This window comes from Centropristis striata, chromosome 9, assembly GCF_030273125.1.
Source record: "Centropristis striata isolate RG_2023a ecotype Rhode Island chromosome 9, C.striata_1.0, whole genome shotgun sequence".
NCBI lineage: Eukaryota > Metazoa > Chordata > Actinopteri > Perciformes > Serranidae > Centropristis > Centropristis striata.
In genome coordinates, this window is record NC_081525.1 from 35,116,276 (window position 1) to 35,130,690 (window position 14,415).

Genomic DNA, 14,415 nt, shown 5'->3' on the forward strand with positions numbered 1-14,415 from the left:
GTTATATATATATATATATATATATATATATATATATATATATATATATATATATATATTTATATATATATATATATATATATATTGTTTGAGAACTTTTTCTATTTTTGATTTTTAAACATGTTTATTAATGATTTTACTTTAATTTAATTTCAGTAGTATCAAATTAAAAAAACCTACAAAAATCTGAAGGCATACAACAGTTTATACAGTTCATCTTAAACTCAAGTTTTATTACCTCATTCATACAAACACACATATCAAAACACATATCAAACTTCAGACTCAAACACATGGTTACTTTTTCAATGCATTATAATTTATCAAAATTATTATTTTTTAATCCTTTACAAAACATTACAAAAACTTAATAATTAGTTTATATGATTATAAATGTTAAATTGACCACTGAGTCAATTGAACTGAAAGGGCATGTTCACAGGATTTCTTTGTACTGCTGATTAATCAGTGTGTAATAGTTGGATCAGACGATTCATTATGATTAGTGAGAATGAAAACTGTCACTAAATTTGTAGTTTGTGTCATTTACTTGGCTGTGTGGCAGACTTTTGCTGGCAACGAGAGGTTGAGGAGCATCATGAAATAATTCAGGACTGTCCATCTCCTCTGGAACATTGGCACTTCTGGATGCAGCTGTGGTGGAGGATTGTCTAGCAGTTTGTGAATGATATAACCATGCGTTTGAGTCTGAACCAACAGAGGAAAAGGAGGAGCACTCAGGAATGTTGAAGGAGTCGAGGCTGGAGGATGAAGAGCCAGAGGAGGCGCGAGATGGTCGGGGCTCATGCAGGTTGAGCTTGGAGACCAGCGGTTTACCGACTGACACTGGCTGCCTTTCCTGTACTTCATCATCCATGTTGGAATAAGTGTAATGAAGGCACACGGTGAATGTGAGCTCCCTCTATAAAGACAGTGAACAGCAGAATGGTTTTAAGCTTTTGAGAAGAAATACATATATATATATATATTAGAAACAGAACAACAAAGCAATGTAACAGTTAATTTGTACAGTTAATTGTAGTCAATTTTTTAACCTTTCTTCCATTTAAAATGGTGGTGTAAGCTTTATTCTTGTGCCAAATAATAAACATTTACCAGGCTTCTCCAAGGACAGAAATAGGAGAACTAATTTAGAAACCAAAAGCAGGTGTCTGACCCTGAGTCTCTGCAGGCATCGGATGCGTGTGTAGAGACTTGGGACCTCTGGTGAAGGAAGATTTTCTTTGATCAATAATAAACTGCCGGCTTCTAGCAGAGTATCCTGGTTCGTCTTCTTCAGATCAACATCCACATCCTGCCCAAGTAACACAGATTACAGTGATTAAATTAAAGTTATTGTGTGCTTCAACTGTCCATAATAACAGATTCATTTCCATTTAAATTACTGTGAAACACTGAAGGATGCCAGATCACAAGTGTGATGATTCATTACAGGCCAGAACTAAATGCCTTTGTGCATTGTAAAAATCGAATATTCTAATGTGTAATATCTGCCAACAAACCGGAGGGAAGTCAGTAAGCTGAGCACAGCAGGAAACTATCTCTCCTGGTTTCTCAAGGATCCGAGTGTAGATGACCATGACGTTGGAGAACTCTGCAGCGAACCCAAGCTGGACCTTCACTCCACAGTCAAACTGCAGGTAATGGCTCGTAGGCAGGACTATGATGCAAGACATTTGAAGTAAGCACACTTTGCTCTCTGACAACAATTGTTGAAATTCCATGCCAACAAATTCTCTACAAACATGACAATAATATTCAATCATCCAAGCTAATGTCTGAGTACCGTGAGCAACAGCCCATTGCAGGTTTCGAGCTGAGTGGGACTCCGAACATTCAGACGTCTGTATCTGGTCGGTGAGGGAACGTCGTTCGGACAGATTACTGCGCAGCTCCAGCGCCTGCCTCCCTCGTGTGATCACACAACGACCCATGTCTGGTAAGAGTAAATATATTACAGTACACAGTGTGCAAAAATTAGTGCTGTTATGAGCTCTAACCCAAAAGAGATTTGTCAATTGGCCCCTAGGCACTGTTAGAAATAATCTGTTATTCTGTCTCTGTTAATGTACGTTTTTATCTATGCATGCGTAATTCACTATATGTGTGTGTGTGCCCTCTCTGTGCATGCAAGATGCTTTGATACAATGATCATGTGCTAATATTGTTTTAAAACTATGATTACTCTAGATACATCAAAACTAAATTCCATCTGCTTAAACTTAGTAAGATTCTATCATCACAAAATGGTATACTTTATGTTTTATATTTTATGTGGACATTGTAAAATCTGTGTCTCCACTATTATCTCTGCAAGTCATAACAAGGCAGGAGGTTGTGTCTCAAAAGTTTTTCCAGGTCAGGTCACGACCTTGGTGTGCTGAAGCAGAAAGATAACTGTCTTCTCTGCTTGGTGACATGGTGTGTCCATAATATTGATTAAAACTGACGAATCAACAGAGGGACGCACCTTCTGGAGAGTTCTACCCACATTTTTTATTAAACCTCTGTTAGGATATTAAAAAAAAGGGTTCAGGGAAAATAGAGGGGGTCCAGACTTCATGAACTGATCCGCCTTAATCATGGAAATCAAGGAAGTGATGTTTGAACCCAGAGACTCTGTAACTGCACATTTCTTGACGTATTGTAATAAAATGATGTTAAACTGAGAACTCTGACGTCTCCTGCTTATCATTCCCCTTCAAACGATCTGCGCAGAGAAATAGGTGAGAGGATTTACTGTTGGAGTCAGATAATTTAATTTTAAAGGTTTCCTCAATGCATTTTTCAAAAGCACAGATATGAAAGTCCCCACCACCTTTACAGTCATTTTGTATCTCTTTGTTCTCATTTTCTAATGGTTTTGGTCTTTTTGAAGTTATTTTGCATCTCTGTGTGAGTCTCTATTGGTCTCTTTGTGGTTGCATTGCCTATTTTCATAGTTGTTGTGTTTCTTGCAGGTGTCTCTGTTGTCTCTTAGAGTGACATTTTGCAGGTGAAGACACTATGGTGCTCCTGGGCCTGTGTCTTCTAAGCCCGTTCAGTGATCCATCCATGCTCATAATGTTTAACCCTACAGAAAGAGGAACAGCTGCATTTTTGGCCTTGATGAATCTCTAAATAGTATGCTAAGTATATCTCGATCAGAAACTAAAACACAAGCAAGTAAGCAAGCACACAATATAAAGAACTGGAAGATAATTCATAGGCAGTGGTTGCATACAAGCCACTTCTTAAGTAATCTAAACTAATGTGTCTAATGTGTCCCTGTGTCTACACAGGGTTCTCTCAGTTTGAAAATGTCAGATGTAATCTTATTGCATGGCCAGACTTCTCATATTTCATGTGTCTGCACATACCTTCAGCCACTCTGTCGAGCATGACTGTGACCTTCTCGTCTTCACAAACACGTCGTTTGAGGAAGCTTATGAAGATGCCATTTGATACGTCTTCCCTCTTCACTTCATATGCTTCAGCATCTACGCAGCTAAACAGAACAAGCTATATATGAGTGACACATACTCACCTAAAGTAGTTAGTAATTCACACGTGTGTTTATTTTATCGTCTACAACACTGGATGAGGTGACACCAACATAGTTTGAAAATGAAGACAACCAGCATACTTACGTGGCATATCCAAACACTATATTTGCTGTCACCTTGAGCAGCCCAGGTTGTACAATGACATCATCATATAGGTTTCTGAAACAGAAATAATTAGAAGTTTAAATATGTGCAGCAAATAATTTCACCTCACGTGACATTAAAAAGCTGGTACATAAACTAAATAATTGAAAGAGTCACACCTTTTGCGGCACATGTCCAGCAGTAATACGTTCAGTCCAGTCTTTTTCTCCTGCATCCTGGTGAGAATATTCTGTACACACAGACAGTGCTCTGATGTGTAGGAGGCCGGCGCGTCGATGGGAACCATGAAACTGTTGCCGTAATTCTCATAACCATGACCAGCAAAGTATAGCAAACCTGTGGAAGCAGGGACAAAGAAGTAATATAAAATTTGATGAAGTGTGTCACTCCTTGTGCCTTACTTTAACCCATTGACGCCTAAAACTTCCTGTAAAACCTCTGGGCGATTTTAAAAATAAGCCCCTAAAACCTGAAGTTTTTCTGGAAATTCAACAGAAGTGTCAACGCTTCTACTAAATAATAGATTTTTCAGCCTCTGTAGCAGATAGAAATGAAATTCAAAAAGTATTTGAGAGCTTATACAAATACTACAAAACAACGTATCTGCTTTCCAGGCTTCAATGGGTTAAGAATGCTGCTCTTATGGCCTGCCATCAAAAAGAGAAACTGCCATTAAGACATATATGAATATTATTTTTCACTTTCACTCAGCTAAATCTTTTAAGCAACTTCAGTCGTGATCATAACTTAAAGCCACTGTTGTAAAAAGAAAAAAAAATGTTTTTTCGGTATACTAAATTCTGGGAGAACTTTTTTTTATTTCAAAGTTTTGGATGTGTTAATGATGAGCAAAAAACATTGATTTTGATAAAGTGCGTCAAACACAGTGATCCACAATACAGCAGCAATAACCCAAGCGGAAACCAAGAACATAGCATGTCATTGCACCATATAATAGGGCAAACATGAGAAAATAACTCATTAATAAAAACTAGTTTTGAGGCCAGGACTCTAGATTGAAAGCCTGATATTATAGAATACATGATTCTATGCTGTAATAGGTTTGGGATCAAAGCACAGACACACATATGAACATTTTTTTTAAACACAGTGAATATTGTCCAGGTGGACTAGAGACTAACCATAGACCCCCTTGTCCAGGAGCAAGAGGAACTCTGTTACAGCGCTGTGCATCTCCTGCCAGTTGAGATCAAGCAGAGAAACCACCTTGAAGTCCATTTGTCTGAGCAGGTTGGTCAGCTCGTGGACATCAGCGATGGGAGCACACAGCTGAGTGTGGTAGAGATAGTTCATGTTGCCAATCAGGAGAGCAACTTTGTCCGTGGCTGAAGGGGGGAGGATAATTCATTTTGAAAGAACTGTAAATCTAAATAAAAATCATGTAATGTATCTTTTTACTGTGTATATTTTGATCCACATATACTGTATTGTGTCGGTCTGTTTGCAAAAAACACACCATAGAAATTCTTGGCTGATGGGGACGGACTGGCCATCTGTTGTAGTGGATTTATTCCTGACCTGTGGACTTCCTTTGAGTCTGTCAACACCAATATGAAAAGGTATAAATCACATTCCAGTTTCCTTTAATGTCTCATTTTAAATTCTACAGTGCTTGGTAACCACATACTTAACATATTACTTATTATTTATCAAATTCGAAGAATAACACTTTGAAGATTTCAAGACACACACACACACATACACACACACACACACACACACACACACACACTACCAGCATGCAGATTAGCTGCTTTGTCACAAAAACAAGAACAGGAATCAAAGTGTGATGTACTTATGCAGAAAAGGAACAAAACTTCAGGTCTAGTTCCTCTATTCTCTTCTAATTATTGTATAAGAGTTGAAATAGTACCTGGACCACGATCAACTTCTACCCAGGAGTCATCAGTGACATCAGTGGACCTGGGGCCTGCATTTAAGTGCAAAACAGGAAGTTATTCACTAGCGCAGTACTTCTCTTTTGCTCAAGTGTGACATTGAGCCTATGAAAATGAAATGTGTCTCAATATTCAACCTTTTATTTGACCTTCCTCTTTTATAATTTGACTTTCTGAACATAGAAAAAGAAGAAATGTGCCCAGCTCTCACCGATGGTGACTTTTGCTGTGTCGCTCCACACCTCGTGATACAAGTTAAATATCTTACATCTGTACTCTCCCCTGTGTGCTGTGGTCACACATGGGATCTACAGGAAATACAAGAATACACAACATCAACGACACAAAGCATACTGATAAGGAGAACATATGTGATGATTAACTGAGTTTTAATGATGCCATCTTGGATCCTGCATTAGTTTGGCCTTATAGAGACAAATGTTTTCTTTGGGATAGTCCTTTTACGATGAACGCACAGGGGTTTAAGAATTTTGTCTGTGGCTCACTCACCTTGAGTGAACGTGTCTTGTGTTGTGTCATGGGCACCATGTCGTGGTACCACTCGTACTGCGCAGGAGGGTTGGCCTCAGCATTGCACTCCAGGAACAGAGTGTCCCCCTCAGACACTTCTTGGGACTGAGGCTGACCGGTGATTTGTAGTCCACTCACTGATCCCGGAAACAGACTGCTGCTGCAGCCTGAGATGACAAGATTTAATATCATATTACATCACATGCCATGAGATGAAATAAAACAAAGAGACAAGAAGGAGGAGAGGTGGGGTACCTGGACTACGACCTGCAGACCGGACTAAGCGAACATGAGCCCACTGGGAGAAGATAAAGTTTTCTCCATGGTGGACCCTACAGATATAGGAACCGTGGTGGACTGGGGCTAAAGGACACAGAACCAGCTCTGGTGTATTCCCTGTCTCGTCCAAAATCTAGGACAAGAAAATAATACCAATAACCAATTCATCACCAGATCAACATCTATTTTATAATCACAAAAATACTAGGTTTGACTGACCTCCTCGTTGCCTCTGAACCACTGGTAACTGAGTCCAGGGGGACCCGAGGCTCTGCAGATCAATACCACCCTGCCCCCCACTGTGGCCTGCTGGGTCTGTGGCTGCACTGTGACCTGGATCAGCTCTGGCACTAGCACACACAACATAAACAATCATATGCACAGACAATAAGAAACAGTTTACAGGAATTTTAATTTGGATGTGGTGCATATGTGTATTGTTACATTTTGAATTTTTTAACAGGCACTAACTTGTATACAATTGACAGTTGGTGCTCCAATGCCAGGGTTTAGCTATTGGCTTAGCTATTGGCTTAGCTATTGGCTTTGCTATTGGCTTTGCTATTGCTTCACAGGGCTTAACAAAACATGCACAGGTCTATTAAAAAATTCAAACTCTAATCAGACCACTGTGAACATGGGTGCTGCAGCAATGTACAATATAAGAGAAAATGTGTTTCTTAAACATTTTTAAATGTACTTAAAGGGGACAGATTATGCTCATTTTTTAGGATCATACTTGTATTTTGGGGTTCTGCTTGAAGACGTTGCTTAACACGCTTTAATGTTCAAGAACACATCATTTGCTTTCTTGACAGAAAAAGACATGGAAATCTACAGCCAAATTTAGATTTAAAAAAAACTAGCATTTACAGTCAAATACCAGTATCTTTATCATTTAGATATGCAAATGGAATGGCTTAGATCAAGCATTAGCAGCCTAGTGTTAAACCTTACTGAGAAACAAACTTTAGTTTATCTCAGCTCTCGAGATGTTTATAGTTAAACCAGTATTTATTGAATTCTGTTCTTTACAGATATATAGCACCCCTAGTCACTTCATCTTTACCTGTGGTGGTGAGGTACTGCACAGCTTCCTGGTGGTCGATCTTCCTCAGGCAGTGGAGAAGGAAGTCAAGGGGGCAGGTACGGTCAGCCAGCCAGGCCAGGAGGGTGCGTCCTGGGCTGCCTGCAGCGCTCAGCACCTGCAGCGAGCAGCTGGTCAGCTCTCTCTCACTACAGGGAGGGGACAATACAGTCATGTAAACCTGTTAATCATACAGTACAGGCCAAAAGTTTGGACACACCCATCTCATTCAATGCGTTTTTCTTTATTTTCATGACTATTTACATTGTAGATTCTCACTGAAGGCATCAAAACTATGAATAAACACATATGGAATTATGTACTTAACAAAAAAAGTGTGAAATAACTGAAAACATGTCTTGTATTTTAGATTCCTCAAAGTAACCACCCTTTGCTTACTAGAATATAAGACATGTTTTCAGTTATTTCACACTTTTTTGCTAAGTACATAATTCCACATGTGTTCATTAATAGTTTTAATTAATTTACAATGTCAATAGTCATGAAAATAAAGGAAAAACATTGAATGAGAAGGTGTGTCCAAACTTTTGGCCTGTACTGTATATCAAAGACAATACTTTAAATACACGATGAAGTGAACAGGTGAGGAAATAACCGACTAGTGTGTCCTCTATTGTGTGATGCCTTCAGTGTCTCACCTGCAGCGGAATTTCGGCTGCTCGGACACAGCGTTGGCTAGCTGCCTCCATCCGCAGGTGGAGTTGTCCAACATATTTGACAGCCTGTTCAGGACTTGGTCACTCAGAGAACCAATGCTCATTTTACACTCCTCCATCTTCATATGTGTCACCACTAACACACCCACAGATCTACCAAGGAAAACAGGAACATTCAAAGTGAAACTTTAGGTGCTAAAAACCTGTCCCCCTAACACTGATGACCTAACAGTGCTTGATTGTTGAAGGAATCTCCCAAATGTTAGTCTACACGTCTGCAACGCCACAAAAAACAGGTTGTAAGCCAGTGGTGGAATGTAACTAATTACATTTACTTCAGTACAATTTGGAGGTACTTGTACTTTACTTGAGTATTTCCACATATGTAACTTTATACTTCTACTTCACTGCATTAACATAAAAACATTTAAACAATTTAAAATGATTAAGCATGTTTTTTAATTCAACCACATAGCAGTATATTAAGTAGAACAAATAAGCCCTCACCCTGAGAGCAGTAAAATGCTGCTTACATAAATGCATCAAAAATAATAATCCAAAACACAAGGTTGCTCATGAAGTTGGAATAAAATAGTTTTTACCTCTTTCCATAAAATAATTGTGACAATGTGATGTATTATTGACAAATAAAGTGTATATCTTCTCAAAACTTATTTTCTTCAAAAAACAATCTCTTCCAAACATATCACAATGAATGAAAAAAAAAATCTGAGTGAGGCCATTCTGCATAACGAGTACTTTTACCTTTGAAACTTTAAGTACATTTTGGTGCTGATACTTTTTATACTTTCACTGAAGTAAGTTTTGAATGCATGACTTTTACTTGTAGTGGAGTGATTCTGCAGTGTGGTATTACTACTTTTACTTTGGTAAGGGATCTTTCATCACTGTTGTAAGCCAGTGAAGGAATGTAACTAAGTACATTTACTCAACAACTGTACTTAAGTCCAATTTAGAGGTATGTGTACTTTACTTTTGTATTTCCATTTTATGTAACTTAATACTTCTACTCCACTACGTTTAGCTGTCAGCTTTAGTTACTTTTCAGGTAAAGATTTAACATAAAACTCATGATAAATTTAAAGTGATTAGACTTTCTTGCAAAATGTATTACACCTGATAACAGCATATTAAAGTGATAATGAGCCCTATCGTTCCAATTAATTAAATGCTGCTAACACAAATCAATTCAAATAATCTAATAACATATTTAGAATATAACAATCGGGGTTCATTCTGCATAACGACACTACTTTTGACACTTTAAGTACATTTTGATGCTGATACTTTGACTTTGAAGTAAGTTTTGAATGCAGGACTTTTACTTGTAGTAGAGTGATTCTACAGTGTGTTATTAGTACTTTTACTTTCACTGAATAGTTCTTCCGCCACTGTTGTAAACACAGGGGCAGTTTAATGAGGATTGGGTGGCGCGGAGGCTGTAAGTCACCTGAACATTTTAATCTTCTACAGTAAATAAATCAATCAGGTGACGGAGCTTCAAATGAAAAGCGACGAACTAAAACATCGCAACTGCGCTGCTGCTGCTCGCTGCTTCCGCCATTAAAACACCAACGATAGTTAGTTTTATCCAAGTTGTGAATTAAAACTTACCGACTTCACAGAGCGGTCTTTGGGTCCAGATGAAGAGGAAGAGGAACGAGCGTCTCTTTTTTTACATCAAAATGTTGTACGTTTCACCCCCCAGTCTTCCAGCCTTACATGATTTTGTTCCCCCAGATGAATTGCTTTTCATTTCGGTTCCTCATTTCTGCCATCCCCGGCGCCTCGATCATTTGCATGAAGCGTTGTCATGGCAACTTCGATTTATTGAAGTCAACTTTTGCAGAAAAAGTGGGGAAAAAAAGAGTGAAACTATTTTGTTTGGATTCACAGAATATAACAGAAACCCAGTGGTGGGAAGTAACTAAGTACATTTACTCAAGTACTGTACTTAAGTACAATTTTGAGGTACTTGTACTTTACTTGAGTATTTCCATTTTATGTGACTTTATACTTCTACTCCACTACATTTTGAGGCAAATATTGTACTTTTTAATCCACTACATTTAGCTGACAGCTTTAGTTACTTTTCAGATTCAACATGAAAAAATACCATATATTTAATATGATTACACATTTATAAAACATAACAGTGTGTTAAGTAGTTAACATTAGTCCTATCTTGACAACAGTAAAATGATACATACATAAATGCATCAATACAAATAATCTTATAATATATTTAGAATATATAAAACAATCTGAGCCGGTTCATTCTGCATAACGAGTACTTTTACTTTTGATACTTTAAGTACATTTTGGTGCTGATACTTTTGTACTTTTACTTCAGTATGTTTTGAATGCAGGACTTTTACTTGTAGTGGAGTAAATTCACAGTGTTTTATTAGTACTTTTACTTAAGTAAGGGATCTGAATACTTCTTCCACCACTGCAGAAACCTTTACTCACAATTCTATTTTGATTCAGTGGTGGAAAGTTTTAACTCAGACTAGAAACTAAGGAAACATAAAATCTGATCTTAAAAATTATGTTTCAAAACAGAGAATTTTAAATATTGCAAATATAGGATACAGGTTGCATATATAACATATAACAGGCAAAATGAGGATAATCCCTAGTCTAATATTTTATACAAAATATATCTGACAATATCTCCGGTGTTACTTGGCTGAATATCATCAAAAAAATCTGTCATGGAGCTTCAAGCCAGAACTTTAGAGGGCAGCTGATGGCAAGACTCAATGTTGCTTCATTTTTATGTTGTCACGTCAGGAAGAAGTCATGTGCAGGTGCTTTCATGGACTCCAGAGGGTTAATACTCCAAATATAGTATTAGATTATTTGCATTGATGCATTTATGTAAGCAGCGTTTTATTTATTTTTAAGATAGGGTTAATTTGAACTCTTTAATATACTTTTATGAGGTATCTTTTAAAAGTATGTTTTTGAATGTATCATGTTTTCATGTTAAATCTGGATCTGAAAAGTAACTAAAGCTGTCAGCTAAATGTAGTGGAGTAAAAAAGTAAAATATTTGCCTCAAAATGTAGTGGAGTAGAAACATAAAGTTAATTAAATGGAAAGTCTCAAGTAAAGTACAAGTACATCAAAATTGTACTGAAGTACAGAATTTAAGTAAATGTTTTAGTTACATTCCATCGCTGGTTTTATTATTCTACTTTTTGTTTTGATTAAAATATATATCCATAAATCCATATTTTTAAACAAAAAGGCAATCTTTACAAAATGAACTGTCCATATACTGTCCATAACAGTACATTTAATCTTTTTGTGAATGCAATAACACAAAAGCTGTTAAACTTAACTTATCGCCTCTGTAAGCTTCACAATGATTTTATTTAACTTTTCTTAATTATTGTTATTAGCATTTTCCTTGTTTTTCATCCTTTTGGCCCCTCTGGCATGCTTGTAATTGAGACTTATTCTATATACACAAGACTCGTTGTATAATTGTTGATACATACAAGTTTGGCGGGAAAATAAAGAAAATGATCAGTGTGTTGTTAGAACTACAAGCTGGCAACCCAGTTAATCTAAAGGATACCTGACATAAAGTATTAGTAAATTATTTTTAAATTTTATGAGTTTAAAACTTTGTATTATTACATTTTAACCCCCCACACCCCTTTTTTTTTTTAACAATGGTAGCTTCACACATAGTAGTAGCTACCAGGTTCATATTATGCTGTTGATAACCAAGAATGAAAAGGCAACATTTGCAGGACAGTTACATATTCCTATTTATTAATAATATGTTTACAAGCAAAGAAACAAAACAAAGTGAATTTGTGGAAATGTGTGGAGGGAATTTCTCTTCAGATATGGATTTCTTTTATTTAAACAGGAAAAATAGAAATGTGTACAAATTGATTCAATGCAAGGCAGTATCCCTGAACCAACCCAAGGCTGCACGGATGAAACAAAAAAGGAAGAAAGTGACCTTGAGAAACTACCAGCACTATATGCAGGTTATTAATCAGAATTTGTTTATTTTGTTTGCTATGGACTTGTTCTTTTTACAGTATGGAACGGTGTATCAAGCATCATTTTATATACCTTAATACAACTGAAAGTTTCAGAACAAGTGCTAAATGGACCTAGTGGTGAGGTTCTTTGTCCAAATGCTTTTTCCAACATCAGTTTTTGTTGAAACTTTTAAATTATTGTGGCCTTCCTTTGGCCATACGTTGGAATCCATTACATTGTGAGTATTAGGTCTTGTGTTTTTTCACCTTATTAACATAACCAGCAATGAAGAGAGGAAAGGGAGGGCTTTCTTGAGCTTCCGAGTGTTGTCACCTGAGGGCCGTTGAATATGCTGCATGATTTAACTTAACAGGCTGGAAGCGGCAAAGAGTTGGTGGAACGATATTTCATTCAGGAGCTCAGGAGTTTCATTCAGGAAGCTGAACTCTGGCTCTGATCTTACACCATGTCAAGTAATTCAGTCCACAGAGTCCGAAGAAGCCCTCTGCCAGTCCACTGAAGGCCTAAAACTTCTTTCCTTTTTTTAGTCTGTTGTTACGCCAAATGTTTTCCTTCCTCAGACGTTTCCCGTACTCCCAGGTATCTGGCTCCAACTCCGACAACTTTTTGGGTTCTCCCAGGTTCAACTGGAACAACCTGAGTGAAAGACAAAAAAAGGGGAATCAGATCAGTGTAGACTTGAGAATATTTGTCTCTGACAAAAAAAATATTTTAAGGAAATGCGTTATATATATATATATACATACATCATAATACAATCAATCTAGAGAACCTAGTGTATTTTTGATTTCCCCTGATTCCCAGAGTACAATTCAGCTACCATAACATTAATCTTGGACTGTATTAAGTATATGAAGGTGTAAAAAACAATAGTAATAGTAACAGGCAGCATGTGATGCCTGAAATGATTTGGATTTAAATTCATAAGTCTGAACATTAAGATAAAAAAAATCCCTATTTGAGTACAAGATGTCCAGTTTTCTGCTATTGTACACACATTTAACCATTCATCTTTGCCCAGCATTTCTCAACATATATCTTGAAAGAGAGGAAAAGACAATGGCAAAATGAAATAAAAAAGAATAAAAAAAGAAATAAAAGAAGTATATCCGCACCACTCTGGATATTCCTCAGGAGGCTTCAGCTGGGGGTCATCTCCTTGTTTGAAGATGTTGGCCCCTACTGCGTGAGTGCACAGTCTGACAGGGTCTTTACACACTTCTGGACCCTTGAGCTCTTCTTTTAGAAAGCCTTTACCTTTCCCTTTGGCCGCTGCAAAGAATGGGAAGGAGATATTTGTAATGTTCACATAGCTATAGTGATATGTTGATTGTGATTAGGATAATGAGTTAATGAAATGCCCCTTCTCAGTGGTTTAGTCCACTAATTGGTTGCTTTGGTCGCAGTCAACTAAGATTTCTTTAGGCTGTAATTTCTTGCTTTTTTTCATGCAAATGACAAGATTTAAAGTGGTGCTTCTGCTTGGTTCCTTGCAGAAAAACTCAGTTTTATAGCTCTATTGATTAGGGGGAAAAAGTCACAAAATAACGAGTCCTAGTGACATTATGTATGCTCTTTTATGTAATCGTTTATTAGGATTTATTATTAATATTCATGATTATTCATCTATTATCTATTTTTTCCTTTTAAATTAGTGATTATACATTTCATGGCATACCAATTTCTTGTTTACTTCTGGAAATATTTGTATTGAGTATTACAATAAACAATAGTAATGGTTTAATGACGTGCAGAGACGGGTGATTTAGGTGGGTAAACGAACTGTGAATTAATATATAAACAATAACAAAACCATTATCCACAACTTAATAAACAGTGTATAAATCTAAACAGCTCAGCTCAACCACTGGTAGTTTACAACTGGTACAGGAGAACAGTAAGATATACAGAATAAAGAGACGCTACATGAGATATCCTCTATACTCACCCACTTTCTTTGCATATCCACATGTCTGTATTCTATTTAATATGTTCGTCCTGCACAGCGACGTTGTGGCGTTGGATGTGATACATTTTGTTAACGTGGCTATCCTAAATAAACCGTACCCCGACATTTTTCTACTGTAGGTTACTTGAAAACACAGCTCACCATGCTACAGTTTGACTTTCATAGTTCCTTTAACTTCCGTTTTGTGCTTTGTGTTTGGCTGTGTGAAAATGATCTGCTGCCCCCCTGT

General features: G+C 37.0%; 2 protein-coding genes across 2 annotated transcripts; both read right to left on the reverse strand.

Annotated features, from left to right (window-relative positions):
- Positions 1–231: 231 nt before the first annotated feature.
- Positions 232–9,885, reverse strand: malt2 (MALT paracaspase 2). The gene is made up of 17 exons (XM_059341439.1): positions 9,800–9,885; positions 8,147–8,317; positions 7,470–7,636; positions 6,620–6,750; positions 6,377–6,533; positions 6,101–6,288; positions 5,802–5,898; positions 5,566–5,622; positions 5,149–5,229; positions 4,814–5,017; positions 3,830–4,007; positions 3,651–3,725; positions 3,381–3,508; positions 1,808–1,957; positions 1,524–1,681; positions 1,178–1,315; positions 232–922 (listed from the first exon to the last, which is right to left on the reverse strand). Exons 2-17 carry the CDS (start codon positions 8,287–8,289, stop codon positions 503–505), a joined length of 2,472 nt encoding a protein of 823 aa, XP_059197422.1. The 5' UTR covers positions 8,290–8,317; positions 9,800–9,885; the 3' UTR covers positions 232–502.
- A 2,060-nt stretch (positions 9,886–11,945) lies between these two features.
- Positions 11,946–14,372, reverse strand: mrpl54 (mitochondrial ribosomal protein L54). The gene is made up of 3 exons (XM_059341298.1): positions 14,166–14,372; positions 13,333–13,489; positions 11,946–12,853 (listed from the first exon to the last, which is right to left on the reverse strand). The coding sequence occupies exons 1-3, from the start codon at positions 14,290–14,292 to the stop codon at positions 12,721–12,723; spliced, it is 417 nt and encodes a 138-aa protein (XP_059197281.1). The 5' UTR covers positions 14,293–14,372; the 3' UTR covers positions 11,946–12,720.
- Positions 14,373–14,415: the final 43 nt, after the last annotated feature.

Bases quoted from the DNA above. Each gene is read 5' to 3' on its own strand.
- malt2 (XM_059341439.1), bottom strand. From the start codon at position 8,289: ATGAAGATGGAGGAGTGTAAAATGAGCATTGGTTCTCTGAGTGACCAA. The intron at 1,958-3,380 runs GTATGTGCAGAC...TACTCTTACCAG, and splicing joins GCTCGACAGAGTGGCTGAAG to ACATGGGTCGTTGTGTGATC. The intron at 1,316-1,523 runs GTTTGTTGGCAG...TTACTTGGGCAG, and splicing joins AGCTTACTGACTTCCCTCCG to GATGTGGATGTTGATCTGAA.
- mrpl54 (XM_059341298.1), bottom strand. From the start codon at position 14,292: ATGTCGGGGTACGGTTTATTTAGGATAGCCACGTTAACAAAATGTATC. The intron at 13,490-14,165 runs GTGAGTATAGAG...CATTCTTTGCAG, and splicing joins TGGATATGCAAAGAAAGTGG to CGGCCAAAGGGAAAGGTAAA. The intron at 12,854-13,332 runs GTGCGGATATAC...TCTTTCACTCAG, and splicing joins CCTGAGGAATATCCAGAGTG to GTTGTTCCAGTTGAACCTGG.